The sequence below is a fragment of the Nelumbo lutea genome, chromosome 1 (assembly GCF_056320005.1).
Source record: "Nelumbo lutea isolate HS-2025 chromosome 1, American lotus-T2T, whole genome shotgun sequence".
In the NCBI taxonomy this organism is placed as follows: Eukaryota; Viridiplantae; Streptophyta; class Magnoliopsida; order Proteales; family Nelumbonaceae; genus Nelumbo; species Nelumbo lutea.
In genome coordinates this window covers 151,631,458-151,653,538 of record NC_142684.1, presented here as the reverse complement: position 1 = coordinate 151,653,538, position 22,081 = coordinate 151,631,458, and the positions used below count along the sequence as shown (strand labels likewise).

The following is a 22,081-nucleotide window of genomic DNA, read 5'->3' as shown; positions in this document are numbered from 1 at the left end:
TCGTGTGGACAACCTCTAGAAACATTGCTTAAACTTAAAGTGCACCTCTGATGGATGACTTTATACATTGCTTAAGGTGCACCTCTGTGGGGTAAACCTTAGCTGCTTGGGAAAAGACAGCAACCTAGGCTGCTTTGGAGCATCTTATGTATGACATGACCATGGCTGTGGGGAATAAAGAGAAAATGAACTGTTGCTTTACAGTTGAGTGACTGTACCAAGGTATTGAAGATATCTTCACGTTCCTTTGGAGCTTGCAAGTAATCCCCTATGAAGAAATGGTGAACACTCTCAATGGCATAGCATAAATTGTTCAGAGCCTAAATAAGATGGACAAAACATTATATTTTTAACCGACTCAAATATGCAGGTAATTGGATTTTGATCAGATCAAAAATGTTTATAGTTAGATAATTTGTTCTCAAATTGCTGAAATAAAAGCGCCTCCGACAGCAGTCCACAAATGTCAATTATCAACATTTGAGCCCGAACATTTCACCATAACTTCTTCAAGTGATTGAAGGTTTCACAGAGTTCAAATGGGGTTTTTGACAACTTCTCCTATTTGCATGAGTTGATGAGGGTCACTTCTGTGTAAAAAACGGAAATTGGAAGCTTGCTGTAAGTCCAATTCTGGGGCATACGGTCTATAATTGTCTTTTTGCATAAAGAGAAAGATTTGCCAGGAGAAACTACAACACGAGATCCAGATTTGGGTATCAAATTCACCAGAAAAACAATCACAGCATTGACTGAAGAAGCTAACAATATGACAACGAAAACTAGCGATCTACGAACCTAAATTTCAAGGATAGAAAAAGGTTTCACATGGAGAAGAAAAAATGAAAGAGGACAAGTAGTGGAAACTCAAACCAACCGCCATAGGATAAACAAACCCTAGTTTCATATGCCAAATACCAACCCCGAATCCAACCTTACCTCTTACCCCCGATATCGTATAATTAAGGTGTTCAACATAAAGACAGACAAAATTCTAATAAAGCGGAGAAGAAAAATAGCGTAACTCCTAAGTAGAGCAAAGGGAGAAATTTATGAAACCCAAGCATAGAAACGATACTGGACTGGATCAATTTGCTATTACTTCCATTCCATTTCACCCAGGAAACTTTCATTCGTTGTCATCTGATATCTCGTCTGTGAAAAAAATATCTGATACTACAATATCCAATTCATCCTTATAAGTGTAAGAAAGAAAGCATATAAACTCTAGATGGTAATTCCAAAACCTAGATCTTGTCGATGTCCTCGTCCTCAAACTCGATATAATCGTCAACGGCTCCATCTTCCTCCTCGTCGAGGCCGGCGGCGATACCTTCGTTAAGACGGGTGCTATCCGGGAGTTCTCCGTAGGCCTTCAAGAGCCTGGCTTCATCGGGCATGTACTTGAGGATGACATCCGCCTTGTCGTCCTGATAATCACGGAGACCGACGAGTATGATGTCGCCAGCGGCGATCCAAACCTTCTTATGCATCTTGCCCCGGATGTGGCAGAGACGCTTGGTGCCGTCTATGCACATGGCTTCGCAACGGCCGTTCCCGAGCATACGAAGGACTTGCGCATACTCCTGCCCGTCTTCCTTGAAGACGAGCTCTCGCTTCTCGTCATCTGCTTCGTTCTTTCCCCTCTTCCTGTTCTTACCTCCCTTACCCTTGTTCTTCGGCATGTCAAAGAAGACCGGTTGCAGAAACCCTAACCCTAGCTTCGACTTTCTTTAGTAGATTTTCTCTGGTTTCTAATGTCTAGTTGCTTCCCTCCCGCGGGCTTCTCTTTCTATGTGGACTGCTAAGCTCGATTGTTAGGGGAACAAGACTTGCACGGTTGCACCCCCGAACCCGATGAGGTTCCGTTTCTCTTTCTCTTAAATAGCGAAGCCTCTTCCCTCTTAAAAATTCGACTAAGGGGCCCCTTGCCCATTTGGTTCGTGGGAATAGGGGTGTGGAATTGGAATTCAAATGGGTCCGACTGGAAATTTCGATTCAAACGGTTTGATTGGACTAATTTGGAATCCCACTCTTATTGTTCATGGAATGGCTATTTCCTACATTCTAAAATTACCCCCTTCTCATCAACTTTAGGGGTGGCAATTTTCCCGACGTGTACCTGGGCTCCCCTACCTAATGGGGTCAAGGATGGGGGTACCTTGGCGGGGTTGGGGTCGGGAATGGGGCTATTCTTGAATCCCCAATCGGGGATGGGGATGAGGACGAGGAGAGAGAAGAGATTAAAACTTAAAATAGTAAATAGTATAATAATTATTATTCATTTTTTTAAACGATTAAAACTTAAAAAATAGTAAAATACTAAAACCCTCGATAGTAAAACACAAAACACTTTGACAAAGAGAGGAGAGAACTTTGTCTCTTAACCTTCGTCAGTGACTTTGTCTCTGAACCTTCATTGGCGACTCTATCTTTGAACCTTTGTCTTCTACTCTTCCTTCGTCTTTGTTGCCAGTTGCCGATTTGCTGACCGTCGTCTTGTCGTTGTCGCCACTCACCCATCGGACAGAGGATATACTCGAGTGATATAGAGAGAGCTACTCAAAGAAGAGTCGTTGTTGCCACTCGCCAACCGTCATTGTTTCAACCTTCGTCTACCATCGCCGAGTCGCCATCGCCCATCGAACTCTCTCTCATCGCCGACCTCAACTCTCACAATGTTTCTCTCTCTCTCTCTCTCTCTCTCTCTCTCTAGTGTGCATACATATCTCATCAGGGATTCAGGTCTCTGATGGGGAATTCATCCATATTGGGGTCAGGGATGGAGGGGATCCCTATTGGGGATCGGGGACAAGGATGGGGGGTGATTTGAGGGTTGGGTTCGGGGTGAGGGGATGAGGAATGTAATCCCTACCCTAAACCCGCACCGTTGCCATTCCTAATCAACTTTACTCACTTAACCATTAGCCTACTGGGTCACTAATAGGTTGGTTAATCCAATAAAGGGCTATTTAAGTTGAGTTCAACTAAGTCATATATCTAATGGGTAACCATTAACTTTAACTATATCAAGATTTCCACTTTCCTCTCCCCCTCCCTCTATCTCCCTCTCTCTCTCTCTCGATCAAGCATATTTCATATAGATTACTTGGCACAGTAAATAGAAAGAATCGATTATGGGGTTGTTTGGCACTGTTGCTGTTTCCTGGAGCAACAACGCCACATCGAAAAAAATTATGCTCCAGGAAATGGGCATTTGTTTGGAACCATTTTTCCATAAAAAATGGTGCTCCAAGCCACACCTCGGAAATCATATCCAATGGGTAACCATTAACTTAATTGTATCAAGATTTCTGCTTTCCTCTCCCTCTCTCTCTCTCTCTCTCTCTCTCTCTCTCTCTCTCTATCAAGCATATTTCATATAGATTACTTGCCACAGTAAATAGAAAGAATCGATTATGGGGCTGTTTGGCACTGTTATTGTTTCCTGGAGCAACAATGCCACATCGAAAAAAATGATGCTCAGGAAACAGGCATTTGTTTGGAATTGTTTTTCCATAAAAAATGGTGCTCCAAGCCACACCTTGGAAATCAGGAAGCCATGGCTTGGAGCAACGCCAAATTTGGCACTTCTTGGAGCTGTAGCTCATTGCTGCCAACAGGCCAATGATGTGGCACTGATGTTGTATTGGATAATAGGTACCAATGTTGAAAACATTTCCTGGAGCAATGGTACCAATCATAAAAAGTTGTTGCTCTAGGAAACGTCCCACCTGACAGCAATGATTCCAAACAAAAATCGATGGGGGCGGATTTGGCCCTCGAGTGAAATTGTGACACCTGTCACCTCATGCAAACCAAGTGCAGCCTCTTGACAACTGGGCAGCTTGGGAAGCTCGGGCAGCTCGGTAGAGCTTGCCACAGCTTGCCACTTACAGACAGCTCGGCATGGCTCGCCACAGGTAGCTTGGCAGAGCTCGGCATAGCTCGGGGAGCTCGGTATAGCTAGGGGCAGCTCGGCATAGGCAGCTTGCCACAGGCAGCTAGCCACTCCGTAGGCAGCCTAGCGTCTTATGAAGAGCTTGCCACTTAGGGGCAGCTCGGCACTTACAGGTAGCTCGGCATAAGCAACTCGCCACAGGCAACTGGCCACTCCGCAGGCAGCCTGGCGTCTTACGAAGAGCTCGCCACTTAGGGGCAGCTCGACACTTACAGGTAGCTCGGCGTATCGCAGGAAGATCTCCTACCTGACAACCGTACCTGATAGATTCGGAGGCCTGAGCCCACGTCTCTTGCTAGGCGGCACCGTGCCTGCCAGTCCAGAGAGTTGTCCCTTGACTGGCAGAGCCATACTCTACAGTAGCCGCCACCTTAGCTCTGGCAGTAACGGTTGCGGTAGAGAGACAGAAGTTGTTACGCCTGACTTGACAGAGGCTATTACGCCTGATTTGACAGGACACCACTATATAAGGACTCTGACCCCCAAAGACAAGGGGGAGAGAAGAAAAAATGGAGGTAATCCTTGCTCTCTAGCTCTCTCATTTCTCTCCAAGCTCCATACAATCAGAATGCTAACTTAGGCATCGGAGAGTCCCCGCTGGGAAAATACCCCCGGGTCCTCTGATTCAGTTCTCGCAAGTCCCTCAGCTCCCGCCGTCTACAAAGGAGAGGAGATCACCTCATGCAGAGGGCAGTTGGGTTGCGCTACACTAGGGAGCTCGTCACCAAGTAGCTCTCCACCAGGGAGCTCGTCACCAGGTAGCTCTCTACCAGGGAGCTCGTCACCAAGTAGCTCTCCACCAGGGAGCTCGTCACCAAGTAGCTCACCACCAGGGAGCTCGTCACTAGGTAGCTCTCCACCAGGGAGCTCGTCACCAGGTAGCTCGCCACCAGGGAGCTCCATCATCCTTTGAGTCACAGGCCACCTGGGAGCAGGTCAAATAACGAGGTACTTAGCCAAAAAATTGGTACATCACAAAAAAATTGGTACGTGACCAGAAACGGTTACATAAATTGGCGTCGTCTGTGGGAACACACCATAGAAAACTAAGTTCTCATCCTACAAAAGCTAAGTTCTCATCTTACAAAAGCTTAGTCCTCTTCTCCTAGAAAGCTAAGTCCTCACTTTTTAGAAATTGAAGCTCTCGCTCTATAGTTTACATTTTTTATGAACTCAAAGACTTTCAGGGAGCTAACAGACTAAGTAACTTTACTTTCAATTCGGATAAAGCCTCATCAGTCCTCTTCGCAAGGTCCCCCCCTACAAAGATGAGCTCTTCGTGGCTTCCGTGGGAGATGGTAGCCAACAGACTACATAGGCGCCCTTACCGGTCGAGCCTTCCAAGGCTCCCGTGTGAACTGGCAACCTAAAGTTAGTAGTGCTGCCCCCGAAGGTCAAGCTCCTAGTAGCTTCTTGTAGGAGTGGGTGACCGGCATTACGAATCTGATGCAGCACAATCATAGCTCTAAGGCACCCACCTGGTCAGCTCGGCACCATACAGGTAGCTCGGCACCTTATAGGTAGCTCGGCACCTAGTCAGCTCGGCACCTTACAGGTAGCTCGGCACCTCACAGGCAGCTCAACACTGGTCAACTCGGCACCTCACTGGTAGCTCAGCACCTAGTTAGTTTGGCACCTCATAGGCAAAGCCTACGGCCGCATTACTACTAAAGACCCAGTTGCCTCTTTGGCACGAGCAAAGTCAAAGAAGAGTGAACTACGAGTCGCTCCCAAAGCCTACGGGCCACATTACTACTTAAGACCCAATCATCTCTTTGGCACAAGCAAAGTCAAAGAAGAGTGAACTACGAGTTGCTCCCAAATCCTACGAGCAACATTACTACTTAAGACCTAGTCACCTCTTCGGCATGGGCAAAGTCAAGAAGAGTAGAATACGAGTCGCTCCCAAAGCCTACGGTTCACACTATTGCTGAATACCCAATCGCTTCCTCAGCATGAGCAAAATCAGCAAAAGTGAACTATAAGTTTCCCCCAGAGCCTAAGGGCTACACTACTGAACTGGCAGAGATGTCCTCACCTTACAGGCATCTCGCCATTGGCAGGCAGCTCGCCACATACAGGCAGCTCCCAAAGCCTAAGGAATTGGATCAACACTTACTAGCTCGTCGACTTACGGGCCAAAAGAAGAAAACTACTCCCTTCGCTGAGTTACTCTCAGCTCGGGAGTGGGGCATAAATGATAAGGGCGGATTTGGCTCTCCAGTGAAATTGTGACACCTGTGTCACCTCATGCAAACCAAGTGCGGCCTCTTGACAACTAGGCAACTCGGGAAGCTCAGGCAGCTTGGCAGAGCTTGCCACAACTTGCCACTTACAGACAGCTCGGCAGAGCTCGCCACAAGCAGCTCAGCATAGCTTGGGGAGCTCAGTATAGCTAGGGGCAGCTCAACATAGGAAGCTCGCCACAGGCAGCTGGCCACTCTGCAGGTAGCCTGGCATCTTACGAAGAGCTTGCCACTTAGGGGCAGCTCGGCACTTACAGGTAGCTTGGCATAGGCAGCTGGCCACTCCACAGGCAGCCTGGCGTCTTACGAAGAGCTCACCACTTAGGGGCAGCTAGGCACTTACAGGTAGCTCGGCATAGGTAGCTCGGCACTTAGGGGCATCTCGGCATATCACAGGAATATCTCCTGCCTGACAACCATATCTGACAGATTCGGAGGCCTGCGCCCACATCTCTCGCTAGGCGGCGGCGTGCCTGCCAGTCCTGAGAGTTGTCCCTTGACTGGCAGAGCCGTACTCTATAGCAGTCACTTGCACCCACCACCTCAGCTCTGGTAGTAACGGTTGCGACTGAGAGACAGAGGTAGTTACACCTGACTTGACAGAGGTTGTTACGCTTGATTTGATAGGACACCACTATATAAGGACTCCAACCCCCAAAGACAAGGGGGAGAGAATGAAAAAATGGAGGTAATCCTTGCTCTCTAGCTCTCTCATTTCTCTCCAAGCTCCCTACAATCAGAATGCTAACTTAGGCATCAGAGAGTCCCCGCCGGGAAAATACCTCGGGTCCTCTAATTCAATTCTCGTAGGTCCCTCATGCAGAGGACAATCGAGTTGCGCTACACCAGGGAGCTCGTCACCAAGTAGCTCTCCACCAGGGAGCTCGTCACTAGGTAGCTCTTCACCAAGGAGCTCGTAACCAAGTAGCTCTCCACTAAGGAGCTCATCACCAAGTAGCTCACCACCAGGGAGCTCGTCACCAGGTAGCTCTCCACCAGGGAGCTTGTCACCAGGTAGCTCGCCACTAGGGAGCTCCATCATCCTCTGAGTCACAGGCCACCTTGGAGCAGGTCAAATGACGATGTACTTAGCCAAAAAATTGGTACATCACAAAAAAATTGGTACGTGACCAGAAACGGTCACATCAAAAATAAAGGCATCGTTTTCTCATAAAATGGTGCTCCAAGCCACACATCAGCAGAGAAAACGGTGCTGCAACTACAATATCGATGACAAACATATACTATAGTGTTAAAGATTTTATCGATATTTCATATAGAATACTTGCCTTAGTAAATAGAAAGAATCGATTATAGTGTTAAAGATTACATCGATGTTTGCCTGTTTGGATATGATCACTTGCTTGGTTGCTTAACTTGGTTTTATCTATGTAATAACATTGAGGGTGGGTTTTGTTTTTTTTTCTGTTTAGTTGGAGAAATTGAGTTGCAAGGAAGAAGGTTTGGAGGGGAATTAGGTTTCTGTTTTGGTTTAAATAAATTGGGATGGAAGGATTACGAGAATTGAAGATATTCTAGATAATTAGAATTCAGAAGGTAGTATGAGAACATAAACATAGAATGGAAATTATCATTCAATGCTTTCCAAACCCAAAGTATAGAACTATTGCAAAACTGGAACTGAGAAACGCAATATGAGAATGTGTTGTTGTTGAGTCATGCCACATGGTCAGTCTCCTTAAAACTGCATTTGTCCCCTATAGTGCAGCCCGATGAATGCAAATCGGTTTACAAAATGAAACAGTCCACAGGCTTCTGGTAAGCATGCATTCTTAGTCACCCAAACAAACATAGAAGTGTCCTATCACAAAGAGAGATTTCTCTTCATAATAGTGTGCAAGGCACCTGTTCGAAGAGACACACGAAGGCAAAAACAAAGAGACAATAAAATGAGATGTTTTAAAAAACAAAAGTTAAATTGAAATGGCCGGTAAGGAAACCAAATGGTCAAAGATTAAAAATGTTATAATGTGGTGTGTGTGTGTGTGTTTGTGTGTACACACGAACATGCCCATGCACCCGCACCCATGCCCTGACCTGACCTGGCTCGAGGCAGGGTGGCTCAACGTGCACGTGTGTGAAAAGCACCCCCACCCAAAGAGGAGGGATGTTAGATTCTTGAAAATTTGAATTTCCCTCCAACAATCTCCTACAAGATTCAAAATTACAGGAATGACCGGATACCCTGAGCATTAAGGTGAAAGAAGTATTCATGATGATATCCTTTGGACTTCAATCAACATTTAGGTGTGACAAATTATGTTATAGAGTGTGGGTATAGTCGCACTCTTTCAACATTTCCTCTTTATAGTAACTAACCAATCTACCATCCAACCTAACTCACCAATTTCTTAGTAGTTCTTTTGTTTTAGAACATTTCGGCCTTTTTCCCCTCTTGGGATCATGTGCGTTTTAGATAGTCAGGTCTTAGAATTCTCATAAAAACGGCCACACTTCACATTCACTTAGGTCAGTTACTTAGTGTGCACTAAACACACTATTCTAAACTGATTAAGATTTTTACACTTAACCTCCTCAACTTGTAGTGAGCACTATCTTAGTTCAACATCTGTAGTGGGGTACAAACTGATAGTGCTTTCCCAAATCATCTAGTGACTCATTCTTACCCATTCAACCTAATTCCAGAGATCTCTTTTCACATAGGTTGGGTGTCCATCACTAATGACTTATGTAATGGGCTTCAGCCCCATTCCAACTAATACCTCCTAAACCATTTTAGAAGCTTGTGGTTTAGTCAAAAAATCTACAAGGTTCTTTTTAGACCTTAAAAAATCCAAAGCAAATGTTCATTCACTAAGGCATTGTCTTACCAAATTGTCTTAGTCGGATGTGCCTTCATTTACCATTGTAAGTTTTATTATTGGCTCTGGCTATCACAATGGAGAGATATAGATGGAACTAGCCGAGGCCAAAGTGGTATATTTGCTAGTAAGTTCCTTAACCACTCTAACTTGGACCCTACTATCTTTTGAATTTGAAATCCAATTCACATCAGTAAAGCCTTTTAAAACAGGAGGAAAACCTGAACAATGCAAACCATAGTTCATAGCTCCTTTAAATATTTTAATAATCTTACTAGAGCTTCTCAGTATTCATATCTAGGATTATGAGTATGCTGACTTAAGGCTCGTTTGGCGTGTCTTTTCACACGGCCTTTTAGTTGTTTACAAGGCAGGTAGACCGATTTTCAGTCTATTTCCATTTGGTTCGTAGAAGATCTAGCCGTCAAAAGCCAGAGCACCGAAAAGACGCGAGAAACCCATTTTGGGAAGATTCAAGTGAAGCTTTCACATCTTTCACATTTTATTCTCGCGTGGAAAGACACAAAAAGACATGTGTATGCCAAACTAGCTTTGGGTTGCTCAATCTTCATGCAAAAGCTCAATGCGTCTTTTGACTATCAAACTACTAGAAGATTTTTCCAAAAAGACTTGCCAAATGGGCCCTTAGTTTTTCAACAATTATTGCTATATTCGATCTTGTGTAGTTATTAAGTAGGACACAGTTCCAATTACATACTCCTTTTGTGAAACATGTTCTCCTACATGTTTTTTTTAAGTGAATACTACAGTCAAGTGTTATCTTAACAGGTTTATAGTCATAATGTCCAAACTTTTTAAGTATATTTTCTACATTGTGATTGAGAGAGGATAAAATTTTCTTGTTATTTATGGATTTTAATCCCTAAGATTACATTAGCCTTACCCATGTTTTTACTGTCAAATTTGGACATTTAGAATTGTTTTGTTTCTTTCACTATATCTAAACTTGTTCACATTATCAACGTATCATCAATATGCAAGTAGATCATATCTCCTTTATCATCTACAAACTTGTTGTAAACACATCTATCATAATCATTTATGCTATACACATTTGTAACTAACACTATCAAAATTTTCATGCCATTTGTTTGGGAACTTGTTGTAAGCCATATAAAGACTTAATTAGTTTACATACTTTGTTCTCTTGTCTTGGTACTATAAAGCCTTCAGGTTGCTTAATATAAATTTCTTCTCCTAATTCTCCATTTAAGAAACTTGTTTTTACATCCATTTGATAAACCACAAGTTGTATATGGATGCTATAGCAAAAAAGACTCCAATTGTAATTAACCTTTCTATTGGTGAATATGTGTTAAATAAATAAATAAATATATATATATATATATATATATATATATATATATATATATATATATATATATATATATATATATATATATTTTTGTGTGTAACCTTTAGCAACCAATCTAGCCTTAAATTTACCTATTATGCCATATGGCTTTAATTTCTTCTTAAATATCTATTCACAACCTAGTGCTTTATTTCCAAGAGGGAGATCCACAAGTTCCCAAGTGCGATTAGTGATTAAAGAATTTATTTTGCTTTTTATGGCTTCTTTCCATAATCCTTCATTAGGGGAGGTTACTATTTCTTGATATATTATTGGGCCTTTGTCCACCAAAAATATGAACATTCCATTACCCAATTTTGCTTATTTCCTTTGTTTTTTATTTCTCCTTAAATCTGATTCTTAATTCCTATTCTTGGTTTTTATTGGACTTAGGGTGGTTCCTTATTTATTACTTCCATTTTCATGAGAAAATATATTCAAAGAATTTTGCACCTCAAGACTCAATTATGTTGTATTCCACAACATTTTCTATTGTTATAATATGTTCAATTTTGTTTTAATATAATAATAGATAGATAATAAAACAATTAAATTTGTTATCATTTTAAGCAGCATTATATCCAAATTGATCCGAAATTCAAAGATTTGATAATCGAATCGGATGCTGATGTAACTAGACCCGATCCGATCCGATTACAGTTCTATAGAAAACATCGGATCGGATTCGAATTCGCAATCAGATAATTGGATACCGTTTGCAGCCCTAGTTTTCTATCACCTTTACTGGAAAGACAGATACAAACCATCGATGTCTTGTAAGCAACAATTTTTTTTCCTTCTGCTCGGATAAATCCAAAGTGTCCCTCTTCTATCTCCCTGAATCCAATTCCAGGCCGATGGCTTCTGCACTTCTGTAAAATTCTTCGTAATCTGGGTTTCTACTATCCATGGCACCTTCTACTTTGTTCTTTATAAGCGTCTTACTACTCGTTCCTGTAATTGCACAAGTGCAATCCAATGATGAAGGCTTCGTTTCCGCAGTCATCTCTCAGAAGGGTCTTGATTTTGCCAAGGATATATTGATAGAGAAAGCAATTGCATCCTTAACACCTCTTAACTTGCCCCGAATCCAGAAGACTATGAAAATCCCTTTTGTAGGAAATATTCAGCTAGCCCTATCGAACATCACGATCTATCGGGTCGATGTTTCTACGTCGACCGTCAAGCCCGGCGACACGGGTGTAGCAATTGTTGCCTCAGGTGCCACCGCTAATTTAAGTATGAACTGGTATTATTCTTACAGTACTTGGCTCATCCCTCTCGTTATCTCAGATAAAGGTCACGCCTCTGTTGAGGTATACCCCGATTAGGCTTTTCACTTTCTCCCATCCTTCAATATTTATTTAATATGACTGGTTTTGATTTTACTAGCTTCTAGTCCAAGCTTTTAGATTTCAGTTCTGATTGTTTTGTAAAATTTTGTATTTTTAATGCTTATGTTTCATGCAAGGAATTGGACTCATGTGATTGGGAACTGCTGGGTTCAAATTAAACTCATCCCTTTGTTTCACATCTCACCTCAACTGCTAAGATAGGTAGTGAATTAGGGAAGTTTTGACTAGAAATTACAGACAATGGGTGAATGTTGGGCTATCAAACACGGTGCCGTGTTTGGAAGAAAAAATAGCACTGAGCGAATTGTAATTTGCCGAGTCAACATAGAACTGCCAGTTTATCTCAGCTCCTACTGCCTTGCAGAAGTCCTATATGGAAGGAGAATTCCAAGAAATAAACAAAAACACACCTGAGGTGGCTTACTTCTTTAACCCTCCAAAAGATCATTGTCAATCGCTCTGCATGGCATGAATAGAGGGATTCTAACTGGATTTATTCACAAAGCTAGAATTCTTAGTTCACTTTTGATTGGCGGAAATCTCAGTACCTTGCAATTTCTTAAACTCCTATAACTGGTCCTCATTGTGGGACCCGTGATATCCAGTTGCCAGTATCTAATGATTCAAAACCACAAGTTCCATATCCTTGTATGCCCCCTCATTAGCAAACTTGAATGTTATGCTGTTTAACTTCTTTGAACTAGCACTACCAGGCGTACGTTTTATAGTTCTGTACAGCCACTAGTCAAGGCCTGCCAGTGATTGATTCTTGTTGAAATCTACATCTGTTAAGCAGTATTTTTGTATATAATGGTTCAATTTTAACTGAATTTGCCTGATTCACTAGTTGCGGTTATAGCTTTTATTCTAGGTTACCTGATTCATCATTCAGGATTGTGACTAACAGGATTTGGCTTCAATGAAGCCAATAGCTTTGGAGAAACTCATCAGCCTGCTACTGCTTGGGAAACAAGCAAGCCCCGTCTTAGATTCTGGACTTCTCTTGCAACAGAAATGTGCCCTAGGAGAACATTAGAGGGAAAAGAATCACACTGTATATCATAGCACACAATTGTCCCCAGGGACCGAAATATTAAGTATTGTCTGTGCACCTAAAAATCTTAACACATTTATACTCTCATTTTTTTTAACTTAATTGCTAATTTAATGTATTTCACTTTTAAACTTTATTGCATTAAATAACATGGATTGAAATTTAACACTTGTGTGAACATGGGTACTTCTATAATCCAATTGCAAATGTCATTAGATGGGACATGAATATCATTACGTTTTTTTAAGTTGTCCATGTACTTAATTCAGTTTTTCTGAAGTCTGTGTATTTCTTTCCTCCTATATGTTTATCTGCTCATCTTCAGTGTATCTTTCAACAAAGGGAAATTGACGAGTGCTGCTTATGGGTAAGGTTGAAGGCATGGAAGTGGGGCTTACTTTAGGCTTGGAGAACCAAGAAGGAAAACTAAAGCTATCTCTCATGGAATGTGGTTGTTATGTGAAAGATATTTCTATAACTTTGGATGGTGGAGCATCTTGGCTTTACCAAGGGTAAGAAATCTTCTTAGCATTAATCTCTCTCTCTCTCTCTCTCTCTCTCTCTCTCTATCTCACTCCTTCTCATTCCAATGCACAGACATATAAATAAAAAGATAAGTTATATATAACTATTTAATAAAATAAAGTTGTTTTAAAATTAACTGAAAATTTCTAAAAGTATCACAAGGCTGCCTGTTGAAATGCCAGGAATTACATATAGGCATGCCTTCACGCACACACGCATATAGACCACACAATATCATAAATGCACAGGCATTTCCATGTTGACTGCTAATTAGTTATAATTTTTCTTGTCCAACTTTCTAAGGTTTCTTTCTTTCTGTTCTACCTAAGTTGACTATGCCTTTGTTAAGCATGCAACGGAAATGGTGAGCAGGAGGTGACAAGGCATATCTTTTATTGATTTGTTCCAGATAAACACATACATACAGAGGCATTTCCTAATAAATCATCTTATTGATTTGTTATACTACTAAAATAATTGACTATGCATTGAGGTATTTTTTGATCAGCAATGCATTAAGGTATTTATTCTAATAATTATAATGTTTTAGGGGCCTGCCTTGATGTTGACAGAGCAAGGGGAAAAGGGAGCTTGATGCTTGAGTTGTACTATATTATTACCCTAACTGTGGGGTAATAGATCTTGTATTTAATAAAAGATTTTCAAATCTGTTAATGATAGAAAAATACAATGTTTGAACTTTGAAGGCTTAGCTTCTTTGTTCCATGAATAGACATTCTTACAATGTTATATATTGGAGTTCTAAGGGTTTCTTAGATGTTATCTCATCTTATCAGTGAAATCCAGTGACTTGATTACAGAATCTATGTACATCTTATTTGTCAAGGTCAGCAAATGGCAAGGCATATATGTTAGCCAAATTGTGGAGGGGGTTTTATAGGAATGCTATGTATTCTGGATGATCATGGTCTCTATTAGCTTTTCTTGCATATTCTTTTTATTCTCTCTTCCTTTTCCATTGAATTTTTTATTATTTTATCAAAAGAGAAAATTGTAAATATGATTTTCTTTTGCATAATATTTATAAGATTATGGATGTGCAATCCATCCAACAGAGTTAAAATTTCCCAATTTTATTTGCAGCACCTTGTTGCTGACCTTTCTGAAACTAGCAGCAGATTTACATTCTTATCTCTCATGCCAAACATTAATTTGTGCTGCATCTTTCAAGTTACATGAGCTGAGAAAGCATTAGATCAGCATGTGTTATTTCCATTCAATTAAATGATCTTGTACTTTCTTGTCTGTGATTATTTGGCTGAAATGGGAGGCATTTTTTACACTATTATGTTTCCTTTCTGTCCATGGACTTTATACCTTTTCTCTTGCTGATGCATAATGCATTGTACGACTGTTTTATATAATCCTCTTATTTTCCAGATTTGTGGATGCCTTTGAAGAACAAATAAGTTCTGCAGTGCAAAACACTATTACCAAAAAGATCAAAGAGGGGGTTTTGGAGCTTGATTCCTTATTGAATACTCTTCCCAAAGAAATACCAGTGGATGAGATCACCACTTTGAATGTCACATTCGTTAATGATCCTTTGTTAAGTAATTCATCCATTGAATTTGAGATTGATGGATTGTTCATGGCAGCAGATGAGGTTGTAAATCCCAGCTATTATCATAAGAATTCAAAATCTCCAGCTTCCTGCAAAGATCCCCCTAAGATGCTTGAGATTTCATTAGATGAAGCAGTATTTAACTCTGCATCAGATGCATACTTCAATGTAAGTTTTTTCATGTATTATTATGAATTTCTCTTTTATATTTGATTGTGGTCAAACAGAACTCCTTAGTATCTCTCTCTGGGTCTGATGGGAAGACTGCTATAGTCTTATGGCTGGTATTTGCTACGCATTTAAAGCTAGCTGTTGTCAGTGACTTTATTATGGATAAATATCTCTTGGGAGATCTAAGGAATGCAGAAAAATAAATATTCCCATTTTAGTCATGCCTGACTGCCTTCAAAAGCAGTCTCCATGATTTAATTGAGAAACTCTGAAGGTGAAAGCTCAAGTTGAATGGGATCAAGACAGTTGTCTTTGGAGACTGCTGTTTTTGACTTTTTGTGGCTTCAAGTTCCCTGTGGAATTAGTCTCAGGTGGTGAACTAATACTAATCCCAATGAATTGTTTGGGTGCATCATTCAAGGTCTAATCTGGCCAGCCTAGGAATTAATCTTGCCAATCTAGGTTAGATGAATCTGTAATTAAATCAGCACTGGAAGCATTATGTTAATAATTCTTCTTTTTTTTTCATCAGGCAGATTTTATGCACTGGATTGTCGACAAGGTACCAGATCAGTATCTTTTAAACACTGCTGGCTGGAAATACATTGTTCCTCAATTGTACAAGAAGTACCCAAATGATGACATGAATCTGAATATATCTGTATCTTCTCCCCCAGTGATAAGGATATCACCTCATAATATTGATGCTACCATTTATTCAGATATGACAATTGATGTTTTGGATGCTAATGAAACAATACCAGTTGCATGCATCTCAGTGGTAAGCTGGAAGTTTGATATATTTGTTACTATTTTCTATTCAATCCATTGCCTTTTCTTTATTAGCTACTTTGTTTGTGATTATTGTTATTTTTATTCATTTAAGCTGTTGCTGTGCCCAAAATCCAAGGTTAAATGCAAACTGATAGTGGTTATCTAATGAAGATAAAAATTAGTCGACCTAAAATATTTAGTTTGTTTAATAATTATAAATAGAAAATGTAACATTGTTATGTATTTTGAGTTGAAAGATAACTTTAGGGATAACGTGGATCACAAACCAGTTTGTATGGAAACCAAGGAAACTCTTTCCAGACACTCATTCAGCATAAAGTATTTTTAATCTGTGTCACATTTTATGGTAAGTAGATATTCCATAACTAATAACCATTAAACAGTAGATTTCCTTATTGGAAAAACAATTGCCTTTGCTTCTTTAATGTGTTACTTTCAGGTCCAACTTTCCCAACCAACATCTACTAGTAACATTTGGTAGGAACTAGAAGTAAAATCTAGTTAGGTTTGGGTTTAGCCTTTATGAAATTCTAAGACATAGCAGAAGAGGACCTCTAAACTCCCAGTTAAAAGGCTGATTAGATACTCCACTTAATTTATGGTGTTCTAACATAATCAGCAGGCTATTTTTGAATGTTCAGCTACTACCTCTTGCTTTGCAAAAAACCTAGTTTTATCACATAAGGTTTCTTCTTAGTGAATAAGCTTCACTCTCTTCTTCTTTCCCCCTTCCCGTTTATGGGGAAAACTTTTTCATATTGTGCAAACTGGAATTAATGTTTTGTTACTGCATTATTAATGATAAAGCTACTCCTTGAAACAGGTAGTTAGCACATCAGTTTCCTTGGAAATCATAGGGAACAATTTGGCGGGTAATGTTGGATTGAATGACTTTTCTCTCTCATTGAAGTGGAGCAAAATTGGTAACTTCCACATGTACTTAATTCAGGTATCATGATGCATTCGGCCTTGTGTTAGTGCAATTTCACATCAGCAAAATTCTCGTGGTTTTTTCATTCATGTAAGTTATTTAATGCATCGGTCAGAATGACATCCTCATTTGATAGGAAACTGAGATTGTCCTCGTGATAGTGGTTAAATGCGAACCGTAGGGCTATGGTCCCATGACCCTTGGTATATTTCTAAAGAATTGCATCAATTCCATAGATCAAAAGTTTCAATCTAGCAATTTGTGCCCAAATAGGGAAGTCATGCCCTCATGACTCGTGGTACATTTCTAATGTGTCAGACAAAGTTCATGGACTTTGAGTTAAACTCTCTGTGTCACTCCATTGGACACAGTATGATGTCCAATTTTTTTTCTTTCCAAAAAAAGCTTCAGGCCATGACATGCTGGCTTGAGCGTTCCAGCGTCCGCTGAATCAGAGAAATCGCAGTGTCGTTTTCTGTGTTTCCTGTCATACTTGATGGAAGTCAACCAATGACTAGTTATTTTGTATTTCTCTTTGAAAAGTGGACAAGTTTGCTCAATGGTTTGTGCAACAAATGGTCCTAGACTCTTTCATGTTGGGTGTACGTGGTGGCCAAAAAATGAGTTCCACATTTTGAATATCACCCAACTGGTTTTGGACCTTTTGGTGGTTGTCTCCTCCACTCCTTTTGTTTACTGACATTTTAATTTTAAATTTCTGCAGTCAGTGATGTGGACGTTACTCAAAACAGTATTCTTGCCCTATGTGAACTTACGCCTGAAGAGAGGATTTCCCTTGCCTATTCTTCGTGGCTTCAACCTTCAAGATGCTAACATTCTTTGCACCAATTCACGAATAATTGTTTGCAGTGATGTGGCTTTTTCAGGTTTATACTATCCTAAATGATTTCTTCGATATGAATAGATATGTCATATCCTTTGTAATAGGGGTGTAAATGCTGTAAATTTGTGATATAAATAGGGAAAGAAACAAGATTCCTCACTCCAGTTGATTCGCGTTAGCCAAGCAATTCCTTTGTTGTTTAATCTAACGGGTGCGACTGTTGATGTATTATAATGTTTGTAAGGGCGGAAACTGCGAAACATGGTTATCATTGTTTTATTTGAAATAATAATGTGTACTCTGTACCATTTATAAAATTGAGGATGGTGACAAAGTTTCGTTAAAAAGCCTGATTTTTATTTTTCATTTTTACTCTTTATTTATTATATTTTATATTATAAAATAATAATAATAAGACTGTGGAACTTACTCCTTGCCTTGTTCAAATCTGCTTCCCAAACCCTTCTTATTCTCTCGACTCACGGCCTAATGCTTGTGCAACCTTGTACTCTTATCGAATCGTCTCAGGCACCGATGACCGTTCCAGTAGATGCATTGGAGGTACGAACCCAACCCTCTCATCTCATATCTCTCTCTCACATCATTTATTTTCTAACTTTTTTTTTTTCCCAATACAAAACACAGACGGAAGGATCACCGGAGACCACCCGATCCGATCAAAACCATTCCAAATTATCTAACTCCTTGTTCATCTCTTCCAAAATCTTACACTCGATGACCTTCCATTCCCAGAATGCTTTCTCCATTAGAAATAGTAGATCTTTAGCCAATGCCAATCCATAGAAAATATTCAAAGTAGGCTTTTGATTCTTGTCAAGAACATCACTAAAGTCACCGCAATCCTATTGAATAAACCTCAACAGGGAAAGACTCACGCACGTTGTGGCTGATAAAAGTTAAAGCCAATAGAGTAGCTTACTGATGTTTCACAACAGAAACACCTATCCTGCATAGCGAAGCAAGGAGACATCTGATGTTGCCCGTATCCGTGATGGGAACTTCTGCACAACCTGATTGTTGGGTCTTGCTGTATTGAAGCTCTCTTTCACCTGTCGGTTGTGGTGGATCTATAGCCCGATTGAAGTAATTGGATGGAAAATCGCTTTTACAGCTCGAACAATGAAGTGGGAGCTAGATTTTAGTGCCTGAAGCTATATTTCCCAGCATCTACTATCCACCTGGTAGACTGATGTTGCCATTCAAGCTCACAACTTCGGCTGAAAATCCTGGTTCCCTCGATTAAGAGAATAGTGGTGACGAACAAAAATCCATCTTGCCTAGTTTGATAGCAAAACCACCCAGAAGAACAATAGTTGCCCTGATAAAAGCTAAGTCTCCCACTCCATTGGCCGATTTTTCAAGAGTTGCAAGGCGAAGGATAAATAGTGTCAGCTTCTTTTCAGGCACAAGGTTAGCTGAAGAAGCGGAGCTGGAATTGCTGCTCCCTGGTCTTCCAACTGGGCTATGGTCCATCCTGTCAGAGCAGATTTTGAGGAGTTTCTCTAGTTGTGCAAAAACTTACCAACAGAGATGTATGGAAACCATAAGAAATGGTATCAGATCAAGTGCTTCTGCAAGAGATGAGAGAGAGATTTGATAGTTGCAAGCTGAATTACGAAAGAGAAAGACAGTAGATTCATTTCATTGCTCTACTAGTTGTATGAATTGGGTAAGGGTTGGGTGGTCACTGGTGATCCTTCCGTCTTTGTTTTGTATTGAAAAAGAATTAAAAATAAAAGATGAGAGAGAGATGAGATGAGAGGGTCGTGTTCGTACCTCCTGTATATCTGCTGGAACCATAGTCGGTGCCGGAGATGATCGAATCGGAAGAATGCAGGGTTGCACAGGCACCAAGCCGTGAGTCGAGAGAATAAACAATGCGGAGCTAACAGGACGAGCTAATGGCCATCCCATTAGCTCCACATGTGCTGAGGGGAGAATGCATGTGGAAGGACAGTTGGCGGCCTAGGCCGTGGGGTGCAGATTAAAACTCGTCTGATCTTTTCCCAAAGCACCTACTTGACGAACCACTTCATTGATTAGATCCAACACGTGCCAAGTATCAAATGGTTTGGCAAAACCACAAATTTGAATTGAAGGGAGGAATGTATTTTTTTCATTATTGTGAACATCCCATTAAAATTGAGTGTCACTTCATGGCTGAGAGAGGAGTTGCCACCCATCAACAACTTGAACAAGGGAGTAATGGGCCTCCCTAATTTGAGAAACATAAAAGAAGAAAAAACTCTCAATACAAGACAAAGACATGATTCTAGGCACCAAAGGGAGGGGGAGGAAGGTGTTAGGCACCCCTCTCCTTTTGTTATCTTGTGAATGATAACATACCATTAAGTGCTTCTTAGGTCCAACGAAAGTCTTACAATGATAGGGACATTCTTTCATGAGACTTATATCCCCTCCTCTTCCTCTTTCCGGGTATGGGAGGTTCTTAGATGAGCAAAGGGGGAGTTGACTACACAACCACCCCTTTTTTTATCCAAAGCCTCCCATATTCTTATTTGAAGAGGGAGAAGGATTGAATACCAAGGAGCTTGTCTCCCATGGACAGCCCTTCACAGTGGATTAAAGCATGACGTGAGTTAAAGAACATGAGAAAGAACGAATAATAGTAATGCCAATATTAAAAAAAACATAAACCCTACACGAAAAGATCATAAGATAACTAAAAACTATGCACAAAAGACTTAAAAACACAAAAAGAAAAACAAATATTCGACCTAGCCTTATTTACCCAACATTAAGTACAATCATGCACTCAATACTAATACTCAACCAAGAATTCTTGAAAATTCATCAACCCAAAATAAAAGAAATCTAAGGTAATGGAAATATGGATTAAAGCCATTAATTTCAAGCATTTTTCCATGGGAAAACAATAAAAAAAAGGGAAAAGAAAAAACAAAGAAAAATATCATTAGAAAAGTTAGAACCTTGACTGTAAATTATTTTGGAGAGGTTGAGGACGATTACCTCTATGTGCGGCCCTTCTTCCTTTCTGCCAAGGGGGTTATAGGAAAGAATTTGATGGCCGAAAGTAATGGAGAACACCTAGTGCGGTTGACAGTAGATAGGATGGAGAGCTGTGCTGAACTCGTTCAATGCAGGGGGCTGCAAATCCGAACTGGACCTCCATTTGTTGTTTCTTGTTGTTTTGAATTGTTTCCTAAGCCGGAACCTAGTGTGGAAGCTCCAGCTTTTGGGTGTTGCTTCTTTCTCTTGTACCTAAATGTTGAATGGAGGTTGGAGGAAGATGAGAAGGGGGGGGGGGTTCTATGGTTAGGCTTCTTTTGTAAGAAGATGAGAGGAAGATGGGGGAGAGGTTTTAGTTCAGGTGAGTAGAGACATTTGGGAGAGAGGGAAATGAGAATGAACGTGGGGATTTCGGTGGTGGAGAGGAATGGAGGAAGAGAGGACGTGAGAGAGAGAGATGAGGAAGAAGATTAGAGGAAGATTTCGGTGGTGATAGGGCTAAGAGAGATGGGAGTTCGGTAATGGAGAGCTTGAGGGAGAAGAGGGTGTGTGAGAGGGAGAGAAGAGAGCTTGTGGGAGAGAAGGTGCGAGAGAATGGAGAGAGTATTAGAGAGAATGGCACTTGGTTCGTTCGTTCATGGAGGGAGGAGGTGGAAAGGAGAGGAGGAAGGAGAGGACCGTTCGTGTTTTTTTTAGAGAATCAATTCGGTTTTGTTTTTTGGTCTTAGGTTTTTCTTCTTTTTTTTCTTTTCTTAGGTTTTCCTTTAGGACCAAATGGGTTAGGCTATTTTGGTTCGGTTGGGACTATATTAGTTGGGTTAGGACCGAATGGAGAGTGATGGAGGGTGATTTGGCCCGACCTCGTAGCAGGGGTACACGTGAGTGTGGCCTTGTTCAAGCGATGACTCAGCGTGACAGCACAGCAGGCACAGCCGCAACTCCTAGCAAGTGCCAGCTAGGAGTGACCGGATTGTACACCATCATTTGGCGTCGTCTGTGGGAAACGCTTCTAAAAGCCTTCCTCTAAACCTTCACAGTTCTTTCTTCTCTGAAAACTCAGCACTCATGGCTTTCTCAAGCAATATCGGACACAACATGGAGATGGGTAACGCCAGGGAACAACCCCTGGTTCCCACGGTCTGCATTGGGCAGTTCACCATTCCCCTCTCGGTGGACGGAGTCCCCGGCCTGAACATGCCGTGAGCAACGGTGCCTGTGGGTGTTCCCCTTCCACCCTCTGTTGAAACGACCTTTGTTGAACCGACTGTCATCCCTCTGGCGACCATCCAGAACCAGCTCAACGATTTGATGCAGTGCATGTGGGCCATGCAAGACCAAGTGCAGCAACACCAGCTTTACCAGCAGCAAGTGTTGCACCACGTCT

The 22,081-nt window shown here is 41.0% G+C and overlaps 1 protein-coding gene, 1 long non-coding RNA gene and 1 pseudogene across 6 annotated transcripts; 1 reads left to right on the top strand and 2 right to left on the bottom strand.

Annotated features, from left to right (window-relative positions):
- Positions 1–1,078: 1,078 nt before the first annotated feature.
- Positions 1,079–2,003, bottom strand: LOC148878394 (eukaryotic translation initiation factor 1A pseudogene; annotated as a pseudogene). Its single transcript, XR_016102119.1, has one exon. The product of XR_016102119.1 is annotated as a eukaryotic translation initiation factor 1A pseudogene (transcript).
- Positions 2,004–11,118: 9,115 nt separating this feature from the next.
- LOC148878393 (putative BPI/LBP family protein At1g04970) lies at positions 11,119–18,032 on the top strand. Of its 4 annotated transcripts, XR_016102109.1 has the most exons (8): positions 11,119–11,741; positions 13,207–13,346; positions 14,761–15,112; positions 15,648–15,896; positions 16,734–16,782; positions 16,860–16,931; positions 17,566–17,728; positions 17,824–18,032. XR_016102109.1 is itself a non-coding variant. In XM_088954089.1 (7 exons), the coding sequence occupies exons 1-7, from the start codon at positions 11,334–11,336 to the stop codon at positions 17,862–17,864; spliced, it is 1,479 nt and encodes a 492-aa protein (XP_088810215.1). In that variant the 5' UTR covers positions 11,119–11,333; the 3' UTR covers positions 17,865–18,032. The 4 variants fall into 4 exon arrangements, 2 of the variants coding, with proteins under 2 accessions (XP_088810215.1, XP_088810225.1); XM_088954089.1 differs by lacking the exon at positions 16,860–16,931 and having other exon boundaries at positions 16,734–16,859; XR_016102108.1 differs by lacking the exon at positions 17,824–18,032 and having other exon boundaries at positions 16,734–16,931; positions 17,566–17,641.
- A 232-nt stretch (positions 18,033–18,264) lies between these two features.
- LOC148878392 (uncharacterized) lies at positions 18,265–21,382 on the bottom strand. Its single transcript, XR_016102113.1, has 3 exons — positions 20,698–21,382; positions 19,483–19,721; positions 18,265–19,277 (listed from the first exon to the last, which is right to left on the bottom strand). It is a non-coding gene; the product is annotated as an uncharacterized LOC148878392 (long non-coding RNA).
- Positions 21,383–22,081: the final 699 nt, after the last annotated feature.